Raw genomic sequence first — 25953 nt, forward strand, 5'->3', positions numbered from 1 at the left:
AGCACATAGTATTTTTTGTAAACAACATAATCTTATCAGAAACTAAAGTCCATAGAAGTTAGGTAATCAGTGCTAGGGTTTCAAACTGTGTCTGCCCATGAGTATATGGATGACAAGGCAATTCAGAGTTGAGGAGTACTAAGGAATTATAGGGAATGTCAAAGTCAGCTATACTCTTCTCCTTGAAGTTTTGGAAATTCCTTTTCATTCAATCTTGATGTCATGCTGAATCATAAAAAGTTGTGTTTTTCAGTGCACCACATCTCCAGAGGCACTTTTGCCAGCCTCTGTTAGTCATTACAATATTCAGGCATGCAGAGCCAGAACCATTCACACACTCCACCCCCCCAACTCCTCAACCTCCACTCCCACCCCCGCAACTCCCATTCTGCAGGAGACAGACCGAGTCCCTCTAATCCTTCTGTTGCTTCTCCTCTACCTCTCTAAAACCCTTCTCTGAGAGAAAAACAACTATAGCTTGGAGGATAATATAGCTTTAAGGAAACTTTTGGCAGATGCGGATGTCCTAACATCTGGGCAGCATTCACAGAATCGCGGAGGCCCGGACAGACCAGGAGCCACTCGTTCTAGGAATGTTAAAGTAGAAGTTTTTTCGACTGATGAGAGAAGCAGAGAGGAAGGAGAAAGAGAACAAGAAGAGAAAAAGAGAGCACAAAATTCCATAAAACAGGTAAGATCAGCTGCTTAACCCCTCCACACTGTACTTACCCACATTTCACAGCCATGGAGGTAACAAGACTCAGGACTTGGGCAACATGGCTAGGGGTGGGAGAGAGAGGAAGAAGTTCTTTTATGAAATTGGATCATATGCTGCTTTTAATTTGAACTGTGACCTGGCTATAGACACAGGTTCCCACTACCTTCCTGATGCTCAGCAGAGGGTTGGCTGACTCCAGTGAATCAAATTTTCAATCTGAGATTTGAGAAGAGGTGGGCAGAAAAGCAATCACAGACTCAGAGCACCAAGGTCTGAAAAAGAAAGTCCTTCCTCCTGAACCAAGGAACTGGATTCCTTGAGGCTGTGTGTGGCAAAGGGCTCAGGGATTATTTAGCTGTTCATTTTTCTGGATCTCTCTTTGAACTCCTTGTTCTCATCCTTTTGTTCTGTCTTTCTGCTTTTATCTCTTTCCTTTAGCTCTGGCAGATTTTCTTTTCTTTCTAGCTTCCTTCCCACATCTTTCCACTTTCCTTGCCTCTTTCACTTGCTCTCATTTTTTGTCTATACTGCTTCCTTGCCACTCTCTAAACAAAATCTGAAGCCAAAGTAGCAATAAATTGGAAAATTAATGTATGCCATGTTTTTTCACTTCTCATGTCCCTTAGGGACTATGGCCAGAATCTTCCATCTTTTTGTTTCTCCATTTCTGGGACTGACTTCTCCCCTGAGCATGGCATTTCATTGAAAGCATGTGAGTGAGTGAGTGAGTGAATGCTTACTGAATGGTCTAGTGGCCAGTTTATACCAATGGGCAGCAAGTTTTAATATTGTCATTTATGAAGTATTTGCCTACTGGGAACCACAGAATTCTTATCCCATTAGAGTGAGGACAGGACAGGAAGTGAGGGGGCAATTAGAGATTGCCTACCCTCTCCTCACATACCTCAGTAAGTTCTTCCCAACCTCACTGACTTCCTGCTGGCTCAGCAGGGTAAAACTAGAAGGTTAGGCTGGACTTAAAAGCCAGAAGCCACTACTAGACCACTAAGCTTCAAAAACCAAAGCTAAGAACAGAGCCAGGGTATAGTTACTGACTAGAGAAAGGCGATATCCAGTCCTGTTTAATACAAAGTTGGTAATAATAACTAATATATATTGATTACTTCCTTATGTGTTAGGCAATAATCTATTTTGATAAGGTAGATACTATTATTATTCCCATTTTATAGATGAAAAAACTGAGACTCATAGGAGTTAAGGCATTTGCCCATGGCCCCGTAGCTAATAGGAACAGAATTGGATATACATCCAGATATGTGTAACTCCAGTGTTCAAGCTCCTAGTCTGTATACTCTAATGCTTTCCCAGATTAGTGGTTATGAAATACTAAATAAATGGATGTGACCATCAACTGGAAGCCTTTAGACTACAGAATTCCCTCTTGATTTTGTATGACTTTATGTTGACCCTTTCCTGGTCTTGGTACCTCAGTGTCCCTCTCTATTACTTGAACTATGGAACATTTGCATTTAATCTCACCAGGGTCAATTGAAAATTGATTGTTTTACATCATCCTCTTTTTAGGATGAAAAGAGACCATCGATAACAAATAGAGTCTTGTTATTTTATAAAAGTGAAAAATCCTTACAAAATGGGGATGATGTAACAGGCATTCATTAATTTATGAATCTCTCCTCTTCTTAGTAGATTCTGCATTTCTGCTTCTTCTTAGTTTGGAATTTTATTGATGGCTGATTTCTGAAAGTTATTTTCCTTTGCCCTGGTACTTCTGGTCGCTTACCCCCATTCTTGTCTCCCTGACACCTCCCTCCCCTTTAGAGGATGTCCGGTCAACTAACTCAAAGAGGAGCTCTTTCTCTACTGTTCTTCCTCACTCCAGCAGTGACACCAACATGGTATGCAGGTAAGTTTTAGGAGCTGTTGCCTATCATTTCTAGGCAGGGCAGTGCAGGGCCTAGACCCAGTCTTGGAGAAGGGAAGAAAACTGCAACGAAAGACACTTAAATTAGTTATAGAACAAAACTATTCTCAACAATAAAGATAACTAAATATTGTAACAGGCTACCACAGAAGGCTTTTGAGGAAAACTAACAAGAGATATTTGAAAACAGGCTGCATCATCATAAAAATGAGGAGGTTGAACAACATGGTTTTTGAGGCCATTGTCTCACTTCCTTATGCACTTAGCTTCTTCCTCACTCCCTCACTCCCTCTCTCTCCCTCTTCCCCCAGTCATTATTTATAGGATGATATTTTTATAGCCCCTTTCTGCCAAACATGTTAATGACAATACAGATCATATTCTCTCAAACAGGAATTTCCCAGTTTCTTCTGGTTCGTTCCTTACTTCAGAAGGGATGGAATATCTGGGTTCCTGAATGCTTCATCTTTTGCCCCTGGAGACATAGGGAGCTTAAGAGAAGAGATTCAGTGGGGAGAGGAAAAAGGGGAGGAGAAGAATTATGGAAGAATAATGAGGTGGGTAGACAGAGGTTTTTGATGGGGTCCAGCTAGCATTCCAAGTGCTAAGAATATTCTGTGGCCTACAGTGTCCACCCTCATCAGGGCTTAGCGGGGGTGGGATGCGGGGGGGAGTAGAGGAAGGAGACAGTCCCAACCAATGGATTTAGGAAAATATCCAGAGATGAGTAAATAACAAACTGCTTCCATCATAGCCACAGTCTGCAGCTAAAATTTTCCACATGCTCTTAGCTCCTGGTGGAGGCCTTTGGCAATAGCTCTGTTTGTCTGGAACAGCTGCATGAAGCTTTCAAACAAATATGCAAACTTCTTCCCCTCTTTGGCTTAATCTGGCTTTGTAAGGGTGTGGGCAAAGTACAGGAGCTGACATTAAGTTGAAAAAGTTAAGTTAAGCCCTTGGCAGTATACACACTGTTTGGGGTTAAAGAAGCTGTCCTCCTCAACCTCCCCAAGCTTCAATTCAAGTACATAAGACCCAAATACAACTAAAGACCACATAACTTAGGGAGTGAAGATTAGATGGCTCAAAGCCCAATTTTGAACTCCTATAAGAAACCTCATGAAGTACAAAGGCTTTTATCTTTCCCAGGGTAGAAGCCTGAGCTATTGGAGTCTTGAGAACAGGGCGGTTTTATTTAAAAACTAAGATTCATCTGAGGTTCTCAAAAGGCTCTTTACAAAAGTGGAACTCCCACTTCCCCAAGAATCACCAGGTCATCACTCCTTTGGAGAAGCCCAGGCTGTGAGGTCTTGAACAGCCCTGCAAATACACTTATCCTGCCCTCCTTTGTTCCTGGGAGGGTACCTGATGAGAAACATTTGCAAATTTTCCAATAATTATTCCCTACATTGCTAGCTCAGCTATCTGAGCTCGTTCCACCCATTTGTTCATTCATTCACTCCCAAAACAGGCATCCAGCACTGTTTTGTTCCCAGCTACAGCCTTGTCCTCAAATGGGAATGGCACAAGGAAAGCAGGGGTTTGGAAGGGTTAAGAATATAAATAAAGCAAACAGTCCATTAAAAGTGTCTATTGGCATACCTGTGCAGTCAGACCATGTTTATTATAAGCCAAGCATTAGTGTGGATCTGAAAATAGTCTTCACCTGTCAGTTACGTTTCCAACCATACCTCTGTGAAGGGCAGTGCTTAGAGGATCTGACTGTACCATGGAAGTTGGAGGAATCCAGTAACAGAGCCCACAGCAACCACTGATTGATCTAATGGAGATGAGGAATGCTGCCGAAACCTCTCTCTCCCAGGGCTGAAGAGAGACAAGCAGATAGAACATTGTGGAAAGGGTGCCTCTCTAGTTTTTTTTATATCTCATCTTAATATACTAATATTTGCAAAAAAAAAAAGTACCCAACAACAGCCAGAGAGGGGAAATGGAAAGACTTAAAGTAGTAAGGTGGCTTAAGCCCATTCCCATCATAAAGCAAACTTGGCGCTGCTGCAGCCACCTCTGCACCCTGGTGGAGACTGTAATTATCTGGCGGAGTCTTCTCTTTAGCTTTCCCACATGCCCTATAATTCCAGAATGATGTAAAATGTTTCGTGGCCTTCAATCTCCCCCACACACAGAGTAAAAGAAGCTGGATTGCAAAAAAGATTTTGGATTTTTGATCCCTGCTGGACATTGTCCAAATCTCTCTCCTACTACCATCTTTAGTGGAATGTCTGAGTTTGGTATCAAGGCAGGTCAAAGAGCCTTGGGCTGGATGCCTTCTCTGTTCCTTACTAGCTGGGAGACTTGGACTACTCCCTTTACTCCTCTGAGTCTGTTTTCTCATCTGTACATTAGAGAACAATAAGGGTGTCGACTTCACTGAGTTGTTAGGATGACATAATGAGATAACACACGCAACGGGCTGAACACAGAGCATGTGCTGAGTGATGTTATCAGTTATTGCTTCTGCTGCTGTTGCTGCTGCTGTTTTCTAGCCATAGGCCTCCGATACTCCCATTTGCTCTTCTGATGAGCAGAGTTTTTCTCTCTGCTGGTCATTTCTTCACAAGCAAGCTCTGGAACAACTGTGGGCACCAAATCCTTCAGGGGCTCACACACATCTGGCCTCTTGTTTACAGAAGCTGTAAGGCTTTGAGGCTAATACTAAACTGAAACAGCTGACAAGAATTCTGCCCTCCGCAAAGAAGCCTCCCATATGGGAAAAGAGCATGCCTGAGGATAAGTAAAAGGAAGCCAGGAGAAGAATTGAAATGGGAAAACAGGGGAAAAAATAGAGAAGAAATGAACTCTTTCCTCTGGAATGAGGGCAAACCAATGAGGACATGATTTCATATGGCTAACTTTTAATTCGATGTATTCCCTTGTTCATCAAGTTGGGCTGGTTTTCCAACATCCCCCATCCCAAATCTGTGGGGAATGGAGGAGCTTCATCATCTAGCTCTCTGCTCCACCCTTTAGTGCAGGGGGCCCTGTGCCTCTTCCCAGAGAGGAGGCAGGAGCACTTGTGGTCTGAGTGTTTACACAGGCCAAAGGGCTCCAGCATTAAAACCCAGTCCTGTCCTGGAAGCAGATTCTTTCCTGGATGTGAAGAATTGTCTTCTGACTCCAACACAGCTGGCTACTCTATTCCTGTGCATGCTTTAGGGCTCAAGGAGGCTGCAAGGAGGGCTTCTTGAAGCTTCACTCTGGAAAGAAACAAGTTGTATTCCAATTAGTTTGTGTTCATGACTGATTTCCTGACGTCTGGTGGAACATACTGTTTAGTCTCCCAGACAGCCACAGACCTGCCTGCACCAGGGACTGGGCCACTTAACATAATGGGAGTGGACTGGGAATGTTCTCCAGCTCCGCAGCTCTCTACTACAGTTCTTGCTGATTAGAGGAACCAGAAATTTCTCCAAAGGACTCTGCCTGCTTTTCCCCCAAAACCAGAACAAACAACTCAGGATGTGAAGCTATTCTTATTTCCCCTCGCATTTTTGAACCCTCCCTCTTTACCTTGGCATGCTACCCCTAGCGATGGCAACCAGGTGGCAAAAGGCTGACGTTCTACGGACTAGTGAGAGCTTGAGGAATCATTTCCCTCTAAGGACTGTGACAGACCTGTCATTAGCGGAAAGACCTTACTCAGGCTCTATTTTTTCCTCCTACCTGGGAGAACAGTCCATCCTCAGAGCTTGGTCATCAGCAGCTCTCCAATACTCATATGTTGCAACAAGGAAATCAGTCATTTATAGTCCAGACTGGTGGGATTGATAGGCGGTCAAGAAGTTTGATTATTCTTTCTTTCGAATAGAGGCTTCTAATGCTACCAGTAATCCTTGCCCTACCCCCTGGGCTCCCCCTTTATGCAGCTGAGGTGTTGAGGTTTGCCCACAATAGTTCTACTGCTTTATAAGGCAGAATTTGCCCCGCTGAATATCCACCTGGCTCACCACCCATGGAATGCCATGTCCTCAGGAAGGGCACAAGTTGAATAGAGGGAAAGGTAAGAAAGGACTTGAACAAAAAATCAATATGTCATCTTGATACTCTCTTTTTCATTCTAGGTTCAGGCTACTACCCAGATGAAAGCAACAATGAAGTATATACTGAAGAAGTTCCACAGGTCCCTGCTCTAGACTACCGAGGTAATCCTCACTGCTTCTCAGTCTCAGGAAGCATCTTTTCCAGCCTAAGCCCTAGGCTCTTCCTGAAGTATCCTCATCAGGTTTGGTTCACATGTGCTAAAACTGAAGCTCAGGGAATCAAGGGCTGTGATTTCCATCTATTATTAACCATTATGTATTGACTGATTACCTACTGTGTGCTTAATCCTGTGCAAGATAAGTCTGTGGGTAAAAAAAAAATCTAAGAATTCTGTCCCCCTCAAGGACCTTATATTCTGCTGGGGGAGGGATGGGTAAGGGGCAGTAAAATTAACACATGCAGGGTGAAACTATGTGGTAGCAGTAAATGCAATAGGAGTTAAGGAAAAGAAGTCAGGGAAGGGGTCTTGAAAGATGAATTTAGACTAGGTCTTGAATGATGCGTAGGTTTTGAGAACTGAAAAGGGGAGGGGAGGACATTCAGTGAAACAGATGGCCACAGATACAGAGATAAGAACAAATCTGTTAGAGGAAGGAGCTAGGAAGAAACCAGCCTGACTGGAAGAAATTGGACGTAGAGAGAGTAGTAGAAAATAAAGTTGAATATAAAGAGTGAGACCAAATTAGGTAAGGCTCCATGATCTAGTGGTTATTCTAAGGAGGGGCAAGAGGACTATCTGTGAAGAATGCTGAATAGCTATTTCTGCACTAGAAGGAAAGTTAAATCAGGTGATATCTAATATCCCTTCCATTTCTAAGAATCTTTGTTTCTATGCTTTGCAAACTATGAAGAAGAGTTTAGCTGTTATACTGTGAGTTTTAAAGAACTATCATATGTTTTTGCCCAGGAGAGTGACACAGTAAATGGTAATTTCAGGATATTAACCTCATTTTTTTGTACAGAGAGTAAGGGTTCAGGAAGAGTAGATGTTCAGGAACTAATAGTAACATTCATTAGAGTTGATTGATGGTAGTGGCAAAAAAATGGAGAGTAAGGATGAACCCTTAGATGTCTCAAAAAAAATAGATGACAAGATTTGGTACAAATTTGATGTACCAAAGGCTAAGAAACAAAAGAATACTTGAAAGCATCCAGTCTGAATATCTGGGAGAACTATAAGGCCATGCTCATAAAGACAAGGTTAGAAAAGACAATTGATTTAGTAACAGTGCTCTACAGGCAGTGGGAACTGGAAAGATGGAGTCATCGGCTTAGATGGATGAGCTATCTGAGGGAGCAGAGGGCCAAGCTCAGAGCCTAAGAAGACATCTGCAGATGTGAGTTGGAGAACAGAAGCCAACAAGTAAAAAAGAGATAGTTAGTAGTTAGCCATGTAGGAGGAGATCAGTGTGTTATCTATATTACAGAAGCCATGGGAGAAGAAGTTTTAAGAAAGAAGAAGGACTAAGAGATCTACTATGTCAAATGTTGCAGGGACCAATTGAAGGTATTGCAAAAATTATATTTGGCAAGAAGTTAAATGGTAACTTTTGAGAAAATAGGTTCAATAGAGAAATGACCAGAGCTTTGGGCTCCTCTCTGCTCCTTTCTTGCTACCCTTTACCTATCTTCTTCTTACATCCTAATGGTTCATACCACTGCTTCTCTGTCTCAGCACCTACAGATTCCTAAACTCTCCACAGTCTGTTTCCTACTAACCCACAAATCTGCATGCTGAAACAACGTGCCTTGAAGATCACAGTTATCTCACAAAGCCCAAATGATATGACCCTTGAGCTTCAGTCTCCTGTGTCTCTCAGCAGCAGTGAACACATCTCTTTCTCTCTTCTTAAACCCCCTTCCCTGGGCTCCATGACATTTCACTATTCTGTTCATAGCTGAAGCCAAGAAGGGAGATGGGCTCTCTAGTGGTGATAAGAGAGAGGATGAGGCATGGATCTGCACTTTGGGTGACTCTGGCCTGTCTTCTGAGCTCCTGGACTACATCTTCAAGTGCTACTGAATACTTCTACTTGGAGATATCTAAAACCAAATACTTTCACCTTCCCTGAAAAAGGCTGTACTAGCTGACCTTCATATTTTTGATAATGGCACCATCATTCTCTTAAAAATACCTCAGTGGCACCTTTAATAGCCCCTGTCACTTCTAATAGCTCCCTTTTCCTCATTATCTCTCACAAGTAATTCATCAAGAACTGTAATTTCTTTATTAATCCATGAGATTAATTTTATTACCTCACACATGGATAATGGCAGTTGTCTCTTAACTGGATTCTCTGATTCGTGTTTCTCCTTTCTTCAAAACTAGTGGGCCACTATGACCATTTCTAACAGAATTTGGCTGCCCGGCCTGACAATTCATTATCCCTTCTTCCCAGATGAAATCTATGCTTCAGCCAGCTTTGTAGAACTCTGTGCCATTCTTTGACTTCTTTAGCCTGCACTGAGCCTTTCCCTGTCCATTAATTCTTTTATACATTTATTCAATGAATATTTATCAAGCACTTACCATGTACCTTTTTGAAATAAATGTTTATTTTCTAGATCACTTACTTGGCATTCATTATGTACTGCCTCTTTGGTTTATTTTTTTTTTACTCTCAACAAAATAGTTACCTATTTAACAGAAGGAGTCACATATAGCACCCCCTCAAAGCAATGTAAAAAGTAGATGCTCAAAAAATGTTTACTGGCTGCATGGCATCCTGGGAGCAGAAGCCAGATTGTAGGAGACTGTAAATAGGAGAATTGCACAATAAAAAGCAACAGAAGCAGAAGGTACTTTCAAGAGGTCTGGCAATCCAATGATTAACATTAATCTGCCTCATTGGTTATTTTAAAATCTGTATAAAGACCTTTAGAAAAATATAAGCCACATGGCAGCTTTGGCCTTGGGGTCAAGTGTCTCCTGGTCCTCTCTGGGACTTAGTCTCAGCGCATAAAACTGATTGAGTGAGGTTATCCATGTTGAGGGGTAGGGGTGGCCAGGAAAGTAAAATCTGAGGTCTCCTTTGTAAGGTCTTTGCGACCTCATAATCCCAGCTCTACAACTGAAGTGTTTAAGAGACTTTCTGTAATTTGGGGATGGTGCCTCCAGATGGCAGCAGTACGTTGTTTCTTGAAGCTGGATGAGCCAGTGGCTCAAATCCAGACACAGATTTAGGGAATATCATTTTCAGTGCTAAATATAGCTTCATTTGATTCTCAAAACAGTTCAACAAAACTGATTTATTATCCCCATTTTACAGATCAGGAAACTAAGCTCAGAGAAGTTAAATTTAGAAAGTCGCAGAGCTCAAAAGTGGCAGAGTAGGAATTTAAACCCAGGTCTGTCTGACTCCAAAGCCATGCTCATTCCATCTCTTTCCAACAAAAATGTAACCCACTGTTTAAGAAAAAATATTTTTAAAAAGAAGAGTTAACCATTAAAAACCAGATCATTATGTTAGAACAAATTACCCGTGTAGTTTGCTGCTATTTTCACTTATCTTGAACTTTCTTTCATTCCCTTACTCTGAATCCTAGTTTGGAATCAGAAACCCTTCTCTGATGTCTGTCCTTGGTCCCCTTGGCTGCCGTTTTCCATGAAGATTGCTTCAGTCATGGGCAAGCTAGTAACTCTACCCAGATTATCTGAAGATAATCACAGAGAAGGCTCTTTCAACCCTGTTTCCTTTATAATCCCTGAAAAGACATTATAAAGGTGAACAGCTGCACAGAGCAGAGACCATAGGCCTGAGTTCAAGTCCCAGCTCCTCCACATTCCAGATCTTTGATCCCAAACACCCATTATGCACCTGTCAGCGTGCTATGTATTTTGTAAATGTTATTTCATTTAAGCAGATTGCATGCTTGTAGTGATATGGAAAGATCTCTCAAACACATTGTTTATAAAAACAGCATTGGTAGGAACAGTAGTCTGCTCTATGTATTTAAAAAGAGGGAAAATAAGAATCTATAGCAATATTTGCTTTATTTGCTTTATATTCATAAACTATTAACAGTAGTTCTTTATGGGGGGACTAAGTGGCAGCTGGTGTGGGAAAGGAGTGGGAGGGAGACTTTACTGTATAGCTTTTTATACTTTTTGGATTTTAAACCGTGTGGCTATATTATCTATTAAAAAAGTAAATGTATACTTCAAAATAGCAGCCTAACATGCTGCAGTGACAGATATTGTTAGAAAAAAAAATACAGGTTTTAGAGCCAGACAAAGCTTGGGTTCAAACCCCAACTCTGCTCCTTACTTGTAGAAGGACCCTGGGTAAGTTACTTCCTCATCTGCAAGATAGGGATAAATGCCACTCTACCTCACAGTTCTCATAGTTGAGAGAACTATAGAAGATTATGAATGTGAAAAATGAAAATCCAGAACATGGTGCCTAGCACACAGTAGCTACTTAGTAATGACAGACATTTTCGCCATACAATATTCAGCCACATTCTTAGTTTCATTTTCCCATCAGCATTCTTTGGGTACAGTTGTTCAGCCAGTTATGAATTACCATAACTGTACTTTCATCTCTCCTGTATTTCTGCATCTTATTCACATCAATGGTATGAAGGCATTATGACATGCTTCACTTCTGCATAGTGTACCCACCATCTCTCCTGCTCTACCAGTCTGGTGACTGTACCCAAAAAGGAAATTAAGTCAGTCTTGAATGACTTGTTCTTGAGGATACCTGGAGCAAAGCATTTCTCTTTCTCTCTGCTCACAAACCTGTTCAAATATTCTAGAACACTGTGCTGTCGGTCTCACCATGCTATAGTTCCCAAAGACTGCCTTCTTCTTCCTTTTGGATATCTAATTTATAGCATGGTGACAATAATTAACAATGCTGTTTTGTATATTTGAAATTTGCTAAGAGAATAGGTCTTAAGTGTTCTCACTACAAAAAAAAAGTAACCTATGTAGGTGATAGATGTGCTAATTAACTTGATTGTGGCAAGCATTTCACAATGTATACATATATTAGAACATCACATTTTATACCTTAAGTACATAGTTTTGTTTGTCAATTATACTTCAATAAATCTGAGGGGGAGAGAAAATTTGGATAGTGTTTTGCTCTTATTCAGCCTCCCAGTGTTTTCTTTATGCCAGGATGCCTCTGGGCCAGCAAATTTGAACTTTACAATAGCTAGGCCCTCTCTTACTGTCTCACCATTTATCCTGAGCTCTGTATTTCCCTTTATTTTGCTTGCTTATGCAATCCATTCCAATCCGAATGTGTGTTTTCCTTGGCGGAATGTTGGAGAGAAATAGGAAAAGAGTGATTGTTGAGATCTGAACCTCTTATACAGTCTTCGTGATATGTGTTGTGACAACATAATCAACAGCTCTTGCAACTGTCATGCTTAGGAGACTTTATGTAATTTGGAGATGGTGTCTCCAGATGGCAGCCATGTGTCACCAGTCATAGGCTAAAAACTAATGCTGGAAGCCACAAGTGTGATGTTGCTTGAAGGATAGTTTTCTCATTGTCATCCGTCTTCATTCTCCAGCTGCCTTCAAGCAGAGGCTCTAGCCTTTCTTTCTTCCTTAAACTCCTGATGTGCTTTTCTCAAAGGCCCCTATTTTTGTCCCTGATGATTTGGGAATCTAATAAGCTTACATGGGGTTTTAGCCTTCCTGACTGCAGGCTAACAGATCTGTGTTATCCTGTGCATGCATTCTTGGGCTGGTGGCCCTATGCTTGTTTATGTGTCCCTTTAAAACCTGAACCCACTAAAGAGTCATTTAAATTATGTAGACCAGTGGTCCCCAAACTTTTTGGCAGCAGGGACAGTGCTCCTATGAGAATTTAATGCCTGATGATCTGAGGTAGAGCTGAGGCAGTGATGCTAGCGCTGGGGAGCAGCTGCATATATAGTTGAAGCTTTGCTCGCTTACCTCCTACTGTTCAGCCCGGTTCCCAGATAGGCCATGGACCAATACCAGTCTGCGGCATGGGGATTGGGGACCCCTAGTATAGATAATAAGGCGACTTTATGATGCTTTTATGATTTAATAGCCATATTACCTTTTGTGCTAAGAACTGAACTGGGATCAGACTTTCATTCCTCAGCACGCTTTTTGATATTGCATTCCCTCCCTCTCTCAGCATCCGTCTTTGTGTTATTTTAAAAAATTATTTTAAATTTATCTACTGTAAAATTCATTCTTTTTAGTGTACAGTTCTATGAGTTTTGACCAATGCATAGAGTCAGACAATCACCACCACAGTATCAAATAATTCCATAATGTCAAGAACTTGTCCAGGGCTTCTGCTTTGAGGTTCATTCTCTCTCTCTCTCTTTCTCTCTCTCTCTCCCTCCCTCTTTCCCTCCCTCCCTCTCTCTCTCTCCTTCCTTCCTTCCCTCCCCTCCTCCCCCCGATATCTGGCAACCACCAATCTGTCTATATTTTTACCTTACCCAGAATATCATATAAATGGATATAAATGGAATCCTACAATATGCAGACTTTTGAATATGGCTTCTTTTACTTCACAAACTGCATTGGAGATTCATCCGTGTTGTTATATGTACCACTACTTCCTTTTTTTTTTGTATGGATAAACCACAGTTAGTTTAACCACTCACTCACAGAAGTACCTTTCAGTTGTTTCCAGCTTTGGACATTATGAATAGATACTTTGAACATTTGTGTACTGGATTTTGTATGAACACAGGTTTTCATTTCACTTGGGTAAATACCTAAAGTAGGATTGCAGAGTCATATGGCAAGTGTATTTTTACTTTTATAAGAAACTACCAAAATATTTTCCAAAGTGGATGCATAATTTTATATTTCTCCCAGCAATATATAAGAGTTCCAGGTTTTTCTACATCCTTACCAAGACTTGGTATTACCATATTCTTAAGTTTAGACATCCTAATGGGTATGTAATGGTATCTTGTGGTTTTAATTTGCATTTCTCTAATGACTGATGCTGAACATTTTTGCATGTGCTTATTTGCCATCAGTATATCCAATGCCATGTTTGTTCATATATTTTGTCCATGTGCTAACTGGATTGTTTGTTTTTTTACTGTTGAATTTTGAGAGTTCTTTATATATTCTATGTACTAGTTGGATATGCGGTTTGAAAATATTTTCTCCAAGTCCCTGGTTTGTCTTTCATCTATTAACAGTGCTTTTTACAGAACAAAAGTTTTTAATTTTGACAGGGTTCAATTTATTGATTTTTTTCTTTTATGAATTGTGCTTTTGGTGTCATGTCTAAGATCTCTTAGCTCTAGATCTCAGATATTTTCTTCTATGTTTTTTTCTAAAATTTCTATAATTTAACTTTTTACATTTAAATCCATGATCCATTTTGAGTTATTTTTTGTATGAGATGTGAAACTTAGGTCAAAGTTCTTTTTCTTTCTTTTTCCCCCTTTTTTTCTATTTTCTCTTCTTTCTTTCTTTCTTTCTTTCTTTCTTTCTTTCTTTCTTTCTTTCTTTCTCTCTCTTTCTCTCTCTCTCTCTCTTGTCTCTCTCTCTCATGTCTCTCTCTCTCTCTCTCTCTCTCTCTCTCTTTCTCTCTCTCTCTCTCTCTCTCTCTCACCTATGAAAGTTCAATTGCTCCAGCACCATTTGTTTGAAAGGCTATCTTTCCCCCACTGACTTGCTTTTGCACCTTGGTCAAAAATCATTTCGGCATATGTGTGTGGGTCTATTTCTGGGCTCTTTATTCTGTTCCATTGATCTATGTGTCTGTCCTTTCATCAACGCCACACTATCTCTTGATTACTACACTTCTCGCCTACTTTTCTTCTATTGCTACAGTCCCACGATGGTGTTATACATTAAATATCCAAGATGGAGAAGCCACATGCTACTCACCGAGGGGAGGAAATTATCACAGCAGCCTGGGCACCCGTTGTGAGCTCTCCTGTGACCAGGGCTTTCGACTAATTGGACGAAGGTCGGTGCAATGCCTGCCAAGCCGCCGCTGGTCTGGAACTGCCTACTGCAGGCGTAAGTGGTGTATGTGCAGATGCTGACATGTGTATGCAAGAGAGGCCAGCCAGCCACTGAGAGTATAGACTTAGAGCTGTTACTGTGCCCTCTGTCAAATGCAAATTGAGAATTATCCACAGACACCCCACAGAGCCTTTCCCCATCCTAACATTCTAGTTCATTTTCTCTTCCTGATGTTATCATCCAAATAACATGGGCCTTTAAGTAGCAACCAGCCCTTCAGGCTCAGGAAGCCCAGGAGTGCATGTAAAGCTTAGGCCTGTGGCCTGACATGGACCTGGGCCTTCCTCTGCTCTCAAGGATGTGTGGTCTCAAACTCTTTCCCATTTGTGGCAAACTGCTGCTATTCTTCCTGGCCTAAGGCATTAGAAGGCCTTGGTAGTGAAGCTATGAGACATTTACTATTCTTCATTTTCTTTGGAAAGTCAGAAAGAATCCTTAGGCTAGAATGTGAGATGCTAATACACGCACATTCCAAATCATATCCCCCTCAGCTCCCAAATCCCTGTCTCTTATTCAAGCTCTACAGCCTATTCTTTTTTAGTAGCAGAGCTTTGTCTGTCCATATATCTAATCACTGAATGTCAATTATAGGATGGCCATATATGCAAGGCCCTGTACTGCTAATTTCAGGAGCTTACTCAATTCCTCAATTTTCCCCAGGCAGCTCATACACTAATGGGATAGAAACATAAATGTGTGTATGTGAATGCAGTGTGACCAGACAGAGCATTAAGCATTCAAAGAGAAATTGGATTGGTCAGAGAAGGTGCCGTGGAGGAGAGGAGAAGCTTCATAGCCAGAAAGAAGGAAGCCACCATGCCCCTCTAGGTGACTGTAATTAATTTGTTTTAGGACTTAGACCTCATTGTTTCCAAAATTAATTTGAACTGGTTTCACAAAATTAAATAAGTCTACAAATGAACATAAAACCAGTTAAAAGAATGGAGACATACATATTTCCAGGTGCCTAGAATGAGTTAATTACTATATTTGAACAACACTGAATCCAGCTTTGTTCTTCTCATAACATACATGAGGGCAAACACTTTGGACGTATCATTTTCACTGTCAGATAATATTAAGAAAACAAATCCATCTGAAAAGACAAATCTTTTTTCTTGGCCCTGATTTCAAGGAGGTGATTTTTGCATAAAGGATACTGAAAACATAACAGGCAATAATCTTCACATCTATTTTGACCAAAAAGCAAAATGAACATAGTTTATAGAATCTTTATTCAAAGCTCCAATAATTGAACTTATGCATGGTTAGAACTTAGACAGCCTAAACGAATGTATGGCTCACCCACTCCTTACAAGCATTGGGTATCTCGAACTGGACTTTGGCAAGCACCGGTTCACAGTGAACTCATGGTAGCAGTCTCCACTTCTGGCACATGCTGTCTAAAGCACATGGATTCCTCTTTAATCAAATACCACCAAAGCTGGCCCTCTACATACTGGCCTGGCTTGTATTCTCACCCAGAGAGAGGGCCAGCCTTCTTTCCACATATAAGTGAGCTTCAGCTGAAGAGTACTTCTTGTGGTAACACCAAAATTATACTAAAAAATAAAAAATAAAAAAGCTTTGAATTTGATCAAGGTTACCTAGAATTTGAGGAACAAGAGATGAAAACTAACAGTACCTGAGGCCCTAAAAGAGCCCAGAGGTTTATATGCATTCCAGTCCTAGAAATTAGCCACATTTTAGTGATGAAAACACTGAGACTCAGAGAGATGAGGTAACTTGCTCAAGTCAGAGAGTTGGGATTCAAACTCAGGTGTCAACGCACTTGGACAAATAATTTACTTCTTTGAGAACTACCCCCCACCCCCCAGCACTACTTTATATTATAAAAATACAAAGGTAATTAAGGAAAACTGGCAATTAGGTAGAAAAACATAAGGACAGTTTGGGGTAGAGTTTTCTGCTATCTTTGATATGGTCCTCCCTGTGCTAGATAGCCAGGCATCAACTCCGGATAGTCCCACAAGTCAAGCCACTGAGCTTGCCACTTCATTCTCTCTTAGAGATGAGATGTCATGCATTGCCATTCATCACGAGTGGCACCTACACCTGCACAAATGGGGTGCTTCTTGACTCCCGCTGTGACTACAGCTGTTCCAGTGGCTACCATCTGGAAGGTGACCACAGCAGAATCTGCATGGAAGATGGGCGATGGAGTGGAGGCGAGCCTGTATGTGTAGGTAAATGCTGGTTGCTCCCAGGTGTCCTGCTGCAAAGATCCACCCTGGTGTTATGTCCACAAAGGATGTGGAATTCTCACCACAGAAAGCATTCTTGCTATGAGGGTGGCACTCTGGAGCACATGCTTAACAAAGTGATCACTTCCCCTGAAGCTGAGCTTTTCTCCCCAGTTCCATTGAGCATTTTGAATGGAGAGTACTTTTACCTGCCCAGTGGCACGTTATTGCTTCTATGGGTCCCCACCAGGGAAGGCAGTAGGCCCACAGTCAGCACCTGATTTCTGACCTTGGCAGACATAGATCCCCCCAAGATCCGTTGTCCCCACTCTCGTGAGAAGATGGCAGAGCCAGAGAAACTGACTGCTCGGGTGTACTGGGACCCACCTTTGGTGAAAGATTCTGCTGATGGTACCATCACCAGGTGAGTAACAGATACCCCTAATGCCTCTCAACAGCTTTCCATAGGCTCTTAGGCTGTCCGCACTGACCTGCATAGGCTGAGGCTGTAGCGATAATGACCTAGAACCAGATCCTAAAGGTCTCTTTCCTCAGTGTTTCTTTCATTCTGTCCCATGCAGGGTGACACTTCGGGGCCCTGAGCCTGGCTCTCACTTTCCTGAAGGAGAACATGTGATTCGCTACACTGCCTATGACCGAGCCTACAACCAGGCCAGCTGCAAGTTCATTGTGAAAGTACAAGGTCAGAAAGAAGTCTTCCATTTCCACATTAGTCATTATTCCTGCTCTACCCTGACTCTCTAGATTCCCACCACAATCCTCTCTTCTCGATGCTTAAAAAAGACACCTCTTTTGGATTGGGAGAGGAATAAACAAGTTCACCAGAGTCATTCAGGAAGCCTGCATGACACGATTTTCTCATTCTGCTAAACTGAGATAAACTTCACCAAGATACTCTGCACTTATTTCTTTTCTTGGCCTTTCATTCTCGGGCTTTCCCCTTTGCTGAAATTGGTGGTGTTGCCTGCCTGATTCTTCTTCTTTGGCTTGTGATGTATTGTTCTGCTTTGCTTTTTCCATTATAAAACTAATTCATGCTCATTTTGAATACTTGGTAAATAATAAATATACAAAGGAAAAAATCTGTTATATCATTCAAAGGCAATTGTTAATTTTCTGGTATTTTCTTTCCAGTTTTTTATGTACACAAACTTTAAAAATATATATAACTGAGATCATACTGTACTGTACATCTAATCTTAGATAACCCTTTTAACTTTTCATTATAACACAAGTAATTTCTCCATGTTCTTTAAAAATTCTTCAGAAATATTTTAGTGACAATAGAATAAGCTACTTCTAAGAATGTATTAAAATTTGCTGAACACTTCTCCCACTGATGGATGTGTTTAAGTCTGCTCTGATTTATTTTTGATATTAAAAGTAATTTTGTTATACAACTGAAACTGGTATATTATTGTATTCCAATTATAGTTTTAAAAAACTCACCAAATTGTACGGTATAAATACAAGCAACTAATTATCTATTATATTTCAATAAAGACAAAAAAAAGGTAATTTTATAAGGCAGTCATCTTTATGCAGCATGCCCACAAAGTCTGAAAACAAAAATGGCAATATTATTTATTTTACGAATTAATAAAGTCTTTTGATGACAATCTGTATACTCACCTGTGCCTCTAGATTTATGAATGCCTTTGTCTATATTTCAGATTTAATTCTTTAGGAAAGAGAAATTCTGGCTCTATCCCTGGCCATTGGAAATATAAAAAAGGTCATTTATTCTGATCATTTTAGATTTCCTGATCTAGAAAACCCAGCACAGTTACCCGCTTAGCTTTTTTTTCCTAAAAGAGATACCATAGCCCCTAACTTGAACTCCTCCTTGACAGTAAGACGCTGCCCAACTTTGAACCCACCACAGCATGGCTACCTCACCTGCACCTCAGCGGGGGACAACTACGGTGCCACCTGTGAATATCACTGTGATGGAGGTTATGAGCGCCAAGGGACCTCCTCCCGGGTCTGTCAGTCTAGCCGCCAGTGGTCAGGATCACCACCCATCTGTACTCGTGAGTGAAACCAGGGAATGGTGATAGTGAACGTATTGATCAGGGGTACTTTGGAGTATCTTCCAATGTGTATGGCACAGGGGTACAATAGCAACGTGTATAATGTGGAAATGGGGGTGGGTTGTTCTGAGATATGTTTAAGGGCCAATGTTCTCCCTCAGAATATTCCAAAACAAAGGGCTTAAAATATCCAAGTGTTATTTCAGGATTTCCTCCAAGGAAATGGAGAAAAAAACAAAAAGGGTTAACCTGAAAGACTGAAATGCTACAAGATGTTGTTACCCACACTGGGATGAAGGAGAAGGCCATACTCTTCACTGGCCATCTGCTTCTGCCCTAGCTATGAAGATTAATGTCAACGTCAACTCAGCTGCTGGCCTTCTGGATCAGTTTTATGAGAAACAGCGACTCCTCATCATCTCAGCTCCTGATCCTTCCAACCGATACTATAAAATGCAGATCTCTATGCTACAGGTGAGACACACTCCCCTAAATAGGTCTTAGCTCCTTTACATGCCCCCTAACCCCACCCCTAAATCTTCTAAATCACAGTTGCTCTTTTTGCAGCACAAACACTACTTCCTCAAACTTTTTGTGGAAATTTGATCAGTTTTACCATAGATAACTTAATTAAAATTGTTTTTTATAATTAAAAAAATAAAATAAATAAAATAAATAAATGAGAAGAGTCCCTGAATAGGCATTTCTCCAAAGAGGACATAGAGATGGCCAATAGACATAGGAAAAGTTGCTCAATATCACTAATCATAGAAATGCAAATTAAAACCACCATGAGGTATCACCTCACACCTGTCATAATGGCTATCGTCAATAAATCAAAAAACAGGTGTTGGCAAGGACGTGGAGAAAAGGGAACCCATGTGCACCTTTGGTGGCATGGCAAATTGGTACAGCCTCTATGGAAAACAGTATGGAGGTCCTCAAAAAATTAAAAATAGAACTACCTATGACCCAGCAATTCCACTTCTTGGTAATTATCTTAAAAAACAAAACAAACAAAAACACTAATTTAGAACACACATTTAGAACTTTCAAAAACTACTTTGTTTTTACTAAAAAGGCAGTGAGGCCACTGGAATGGTGGGTGTGACTTGCAGGGGGATTGGTAAAGGATGGGAAGGGAGTGTGGCAGAGCACTATAGAGAGGCTTGTACAACATGTATGATCAAATGTAAATGTTGGGAATAAATTATGTTTATGTTTTCAAGGAATAATAGCAGTAACAAACACTTAGTTGGTAAGTGCTACATAGGCACCAGCTATATAAGTCTGTGCTTTATACATATTCATTTAATTCTCACAACAACCTTTAAGAAGTAGGTACTATTATATTCCTATTTTAAAGGCAATAAAACTGAGGCATAGAGAGGTTAAAGATTTGCTCAAGATCACTAGCTAGTAAGTGGCTGAGCCAGGATTGAATCCAGGCAGTCTGACTCATGAATCTGTGCTCTTAACCCTTACTAGTAGCAGAAGAGAAGGAAAAGTGTTGTGATGTTTTAAATTAAAATGAGGGAGTTGCATGATGATTTTTAACATACTATGAAATACCTAGCCAAAGCCACGTGTGGGGAAAGGAGAGGTGGATAGGACAGAACAGATATGGCCATTGGGACTTATAAAAAGAATAGACTAGTGGTTACCAGAGAGTAGGGGATTGGGAGGAGGTAGGTGGAGTTAAAGGGGTCAAATATGTGGTGACAGAAAGAAATCTAACTATGGGAGGTGAACACATAGTGCAATACACACACACATATACACCTTACTGTTGAATTGTATATTTGAAACTTACTGGATTTCATTAACCAATGTCACCATAATAATAATAATTTAAAAAAGGAATAGACTAGGTTCTTGAAAATAACTCAGAGCATGATGACAAGACTAAGAGAATCAGCTCTGAAGAGCTGGAAACGGGGCTGGAAACCCTGGTAAAAGAAGAAGCTATTTAGGGGGTTTCTAAAGGCTAAATCTTACAAGTTGCCAAGTCAATACTCAGAGGCCCATGATGGAAGCAGCTTTATCAAAAGGATGACACTGGGTATCTAGACCAAAAAGGACATAGTTCCTTCAGGGATCCAAAATAGGTAAATAAAGGCAATATCTCAGCTTGAACAGGAATTAAGAACAAGAACAGGAACCAGCCAGTAAGGACAGGCACTCTGAAGGTCAGGCCTAGAAGAGTAGCCTCAAAGCTCAGACAAGGGATAGAGTATTCACTGCAGCTTTAAACCTTACCCTAGGTCACTGGCTAAGAGGGGATCTGCGGGACAAGGCAGGACAAAGAGCCAGAGTAGGGTTAGAGGGTATTAGAAAGGCGATGAAGGGTAATAAAAAGAGCATTATCGCTATTTTGGAGAAATCCTGGAAACCGAGAGAAGGCCTGACCATGTAGCCCAGTGGTAAGGAGTACACACTTAGGAAGGTGGCAACAGCCCTAAGTTAAGATCTTGGCTCAGCATCTTATTGTCATGCAAATTTGGACAAGTTACTTTTTCCTCTACAGAATAAAAATGATACCACCTACCTTGTTAGGGGTGTTGTGAGGGTTAAAGTAGATTATCACTGTAAAACATTAGGTATAGGTTCAATAAACAATAGCCATTATTATCATATCACAATAGCTATCTATTAAGAATCTATGTAGCTTCTAGTTGTAATATAAATAAGTCATGGGGATATAATGTACAGCATGGTGACTATATTTAATAATACTGTACCATATATTTGAAAATTGCTGAGAGTAGATCTTAACAGTTCTCATCACTAGAAAAAAATCTGTAACTGTGATAATGGATCTGAACTAGACTTATTTTGGTAACCATTTCACAATATATACAAATATAAAATCATTATGTTGTGCACCTGAAATTGTTATGTCAACTATATCTCAATTTTAAAAACTAAGAATCTACATAGTTTAAAATCTATGTAAAACTAAGCAAAGAGAGATTATGTTCCTATAATTCATTAATTATATTTCTCTTTTCTACCCCACATGGTGTATCCAGTTTCATACACTTCATTAGAATAAAGGAAACACTGTTAGGGCAAGTACTTCAGGAATGATAGAGAGAAGTTGTAGACACCATCATATGCTGTTTGGGGAGAAGACCCTCCGTTTCCACACTGCCTCAATGTGGTCCCAAGAGAAATCACCTAAGTAGCCTTAGGTTTGAGTCTGAGAGCCTATTCCATAAAACCTTTTTATCTCTTCCCAGCAATCCACCTGTGGACTGGACCTGCGGCACGTGACCATCATTGAGCTGGTGGGGCAGCCACCTCAGGAGGTGGGCCGTATCCGGGAGCAACAGCTGTCAGCTAACATCATCGAGGAGCTCAGGTCCAGGCTGGGGGGCCACAGGGAAGGGATAGGCAGAAATCCTAGGCCGGATACTGGCCTAGGATTGTAGGAGAATCAGTTACACTACTCTTAGATGCATTAGATGAGATCAGAGAGTGGCAGGAGGACATCAGGATCATGTTGAGATGCTTAAAATACAGATGACCAGGCTCCACCCCAAACCACCTCAGGAGTGTGCCTTTTTTATAAAGCACCTTAGGTGACTCTGAAGCACGGCCAGGGCTGAGACACAGACCCAAACAAGATTCAGATAAGCCTCTGATCTTGTTTCTCATGGCCTCATCATTTTGCCTTCAGTCTCCAAAGGAGGAAAAGGCATCTTTAGGCATTGAAATCTGAATCACACCCATCTGCCCTTAGGAAAAGAGCAGACTATAAGTGACAGGTGGTAGAAGTTGACTTTTTCATTATCTATCCATTATCACCTTTCCAAAGCCTCCACATATTACTCAGAGCCACCACTGTTCTCCGTTCTAGAAACAATACCTGCCTCTAGGCCTCAGTCTGAGGAGGGTCAGTAAGATTCAGGATCAGGTAGGGGAAAGACTGGGAAAAACTCAGAGGAAGGAGACTGCAGACTTGCAGCTATAAATGAAAGAGTTGTCTAGGTGATACTGATTAACTTTGGGGCTGCCATTTATGGTTGTGCAGGTTATGCCCAGATCATTTCTAGAAAATAGTAGTCACATCATAGTGCATGTGATTGGTGCTCCCTAGAGTTATTCTGTGCGGCCCACATAGCTATATGTTGTAGCCTGGCTTACAAGGGCCTACGAAGGAAGTGCAGCCTGGTAATAAGGAAGCATTTCCATCTGTGGAGAGGAAGAGACAGCTTAGCAGAGCTAGACATCTAAAGGCAGAAAGACTAAGGTCTGAGCAGAGAAAAACAAAGGGGCTTGAGATAGGTAGTGGAGGGAATGAGGACAAAGGATCTGGTGGGGGAAGGAATTAGTCCATCAATGGAGCTGTGAAAGGTCAAAGGGTAGTAGAACCTGGTGAGATGGAGCCCAAACAAGGTCTCACACCTCTCTGGGCCCCTCTCTCTAGGCAATTCCAACGCCTCACTTGTTCCTACTTCAACATGGTGTTGATTGACAAGCAGGGAATTGACCGGGAACGCTACATGGAACCTATCACCCCCGAGGAAATCTTCACGTTCATTGATGACTACCTGCTAAGCAGCCAGGAGCTGACCCGGCACCGGGAGCAAAGGGACATATGCGAGTGAACTTGAGCCCGGGCATATTTATGGTCAAAGGAGAAGCTCCCCTAGTTGGCTAAAACTCGGGCCTAATAAAAGGAGGAAATTGTTTCCCACAGGTCTAGAGAGAGGAGTCTGAGGTGGGTAAGGTTCACCAATCCTGGGACATTTCCGGGCACCTTTTTAGGGCTGTGTAATAATTTCCCTAAGAAAGTCTCTGCTTTAGGCAAGCCCTGGGTGGTGGTTGGGGAGTAGGTCTTCCTTTCCTAATCTGGGCATCTGTTTGGCTCTCCAAAATCTTCTAGATAAGTAAATCCTAAATTTATTCACTAACTGCCTATGTTTTAAATGGTTCCTCTACCCTGTGGTGACAACAGAGAGTAGCATCACCACAGCAGACAAGCAGGACACTTAACATATGTAGCTGGATTTTCCTCATAGGTTAACTGTATCATTGGAGGTGGGAGAAAATTCAAAGAAATTCTTCGATTTGTTTGTCATTCCCCTTTCTAGGGGATTGGACGACAAATGTTATGTTAAGCATTGCTTCATCTAAGAGGTAGGAGAACACTGCAATGAGAGGGAGCTTGGGAAGAAAAATCAGGACAGAGTAGAATGTTTTCTCCTGCCCCCTCCAACTGGTTCAACCATCTCTTCTTACTGAGCCTTCAGTTCCAAAGAAAAAGGGAGACAGTGCTGTCTCTTCCTCAGAGGAGCTCCCAGCTCGTGATCTAGGAAACCTCGAAAGCACCACTGCAAGCCTCTGTAAAACTAAATAGTGGAGAAGGAAGAAAGATTCATCTTCATGTATTAACTTCATCAGATAATCACTTTGAAGAGATGAGCACAGAGTAGGTGGCAGCTATGGCAGCACAAAGTCAAGCCGTAAGAGCCAGGCCTGAAAGGAAATTTGAGGCCAGGCTAAGTGGGGCCACATTCAAATCCATGCTCTGGCTTGAGCCACACTCAACGATCTGTCAGTGTTTGAAAGAAAAATATTCTTCTCCGTGTTGCTGGGAACTTTCTGATCTACACTAAAAGAACCCAGTGTTATGGTTAAGACCCATAACTCTACCCAGAAGGCCATCAGCGGAAACTTAGAGGGAAGACGGAAATAGGCTGGGTGGAGAAGCAGAGGCTAATAATGCTCATGCATTCACTATATGCCAGGTGCCATTGTAAACATTCTATTGATTGACTCTGAAATCTTCATAAGAACTTTATAACATAGGCACTCTTATTAGTCTCATTTTTCAACTGATGGAACTGAAGCACAGAAAGGTTTGGCAACTTGCCTAAAATTAGATAGCTAGGAAGCGGCAGAATTGGGATTTAAATACCAGCAGTCTGGCTCCAGAGTCACTGTTCTTAAACGTTATGTATACTGCCTCTATTTCTTTCTCTACTTTTCATTTAAAGATAGCTGACAGCTCCAAGCAAGAAGAAAGGTTCCATCTTCTATATATAATCCTAGCCAAACACAAGACTCAGAGTGGGCCCAGGAGGAAAGAGGGAAATGAAAGGCTCTCAATCCAAGAAAATTCACTCTCCAAAGCACAGCAATAGAACATGAATCATAAGCCCAGCACATATAAGGGTAGTAGTGTGTCAGAGAGAAGTTATTTCCATGGGGGGGCACGAGTAGTGGAAATATTTTTAAAATACAAAGTCTAAAATTCAGCAGTTGCTGAGTGGAATGCAGCATGGAGGAAATGATCAAACTTGGAGCAAAAAGGACCCTTTCTCTCTCTTTCCTCCAGGGACATACAGGAGTTGTGAAAGGCAGGAGGCAAGTTATGGGTAAAAAGTAAAATACAGCGAGTTAATGTGGGAAGTCTCTGGGCAGGCAGGGTCTGTGGTTCCAAAGGCAAAGATTGCACATGAGACAAGATGAATGCCCTTCCTTGTCTTTATCACTAACATGCCAAGTGGCAAGCCAGGGCATATGAATAGGTCAAAGGCCCAATGATAACACGAGGAGGCCCACTGCCTCCTAAACAGAGATTCCACCTGGGCCTGACTCTCATGTATAAATGCTCTTCTCACTTAAAAAAAATTAAAGCTTTTGTTTTGTTTCATTTTGAGTAGTCAAAGCAAATCAATCTTTCTTTCTTTAGGTAAAGTTTTGCTGTAACCTCCTTTGAATTATAATTGAAAAAATATCAACTCCTAAAGTAGGGGAAAGAGACAGCAACAGGATCAGGCCCACTGCCAGACCCAAAGGGGCTAGCCTGACTCTGACCCTGTATATGCCTCTGTTCCTGTTTTTCTCCATGCCCCTCTTTGCACCTCCAGTCCCGAGCTAGTCAGGCTAGATAACTTTCAAAGCACTCTGTCCTACTTTGTAAACTAAACTTATTTCTTTGGGATATTTTAGAAGAGAGGAGTCATCCCTATTTTGGAATCTTTGCCCATTAAAAACATATCACT

The 25953-nt window shown here is 41.3% G+C and overlaps 1 protein-coding gene across 2 annotated transcripts; it reads left to right on the forward strand.

Annotated features, from left to right (window-relative positions):
• Positions 1-354: 354 nt before the first annotated feature.
• On the forward strand, positions 355-25601 carry SRPX2 (sushi repeat containing protein X-linked 2). 2 transcript variants are annotated; one of them, XM_016131507.2, is made up of 11 exons: positions 355-691; positions 2519-2603; positions 6701-6781; positions 14482-14673; positions 16710-16886; positions 17181-17307; positions 17465-17586; positions 18758-18937; positions 19278-19411; positions 22180-22301; positions 23370-25601. In XM_016131507.2, exons 2-11 carry the CDS (start codon positions 2522-2524, stop codon positions 23548-23550), a joined length of 1398 nt encoding a protein of 465 aa, XP_015986993.1. In that variant the 5' UTR covers positions 355-691; positions 2519-2521; the 3' UTR covers positions 23551-25601. The 2 variants fall into 2 exon arrangements, with proteins under 2 accessions (XP_015986993.1, XP_015986994.1); XM_016131508.2 differs by having other exon boundaries at positions 22180-22248; positions 23370-23551.
• The last annotated feature ends 352 nt before the right edge of the window (positions 25602-25953 follow it).

This window comes from Rousettus aegyptiacus, unplaced genomic scaffold, assembly GCF_014176215.1.
Source record: "Rousettus aegyptiacus isolate mRouAeg1 unplaced genomic scaffold, mRouAeg1.p scaffold_m13_p_9, whole genome shotgun sequence".
Taxonomy (NCBI): Eukaryota; Metazoa; Chordata; class Mammalia; order Chiroptera; family Pteropodidae; genus Rousettus; species Rousettus aegyptiacus.

Excerpts from the sequence above, each read along its gene's own strand:
- SRPX2 (XM_016131507.2), top strand. The coding sequence starts at position 2,522 with ATGTCCGGTCAACTAACTCAAAGAGGAGCTCTTTCTCTACTGTTCTTC. Across the intron at positions 14,674-16,709 it reads TGGAACTGCCTACTGCAGGC|AGATGAGATGTCATGCATTG; the intron begins GTAAGTGGTGTA and ends ATTCTCTCTTAG. Across the intron at positions 22,302-23,369 it reads AACATCATCGAGGAGCTCAG|GCAATTCCAACGCCTCACTT; the intron begins GTCCAGGCTGGG and ends CCCTCTCTCTAG.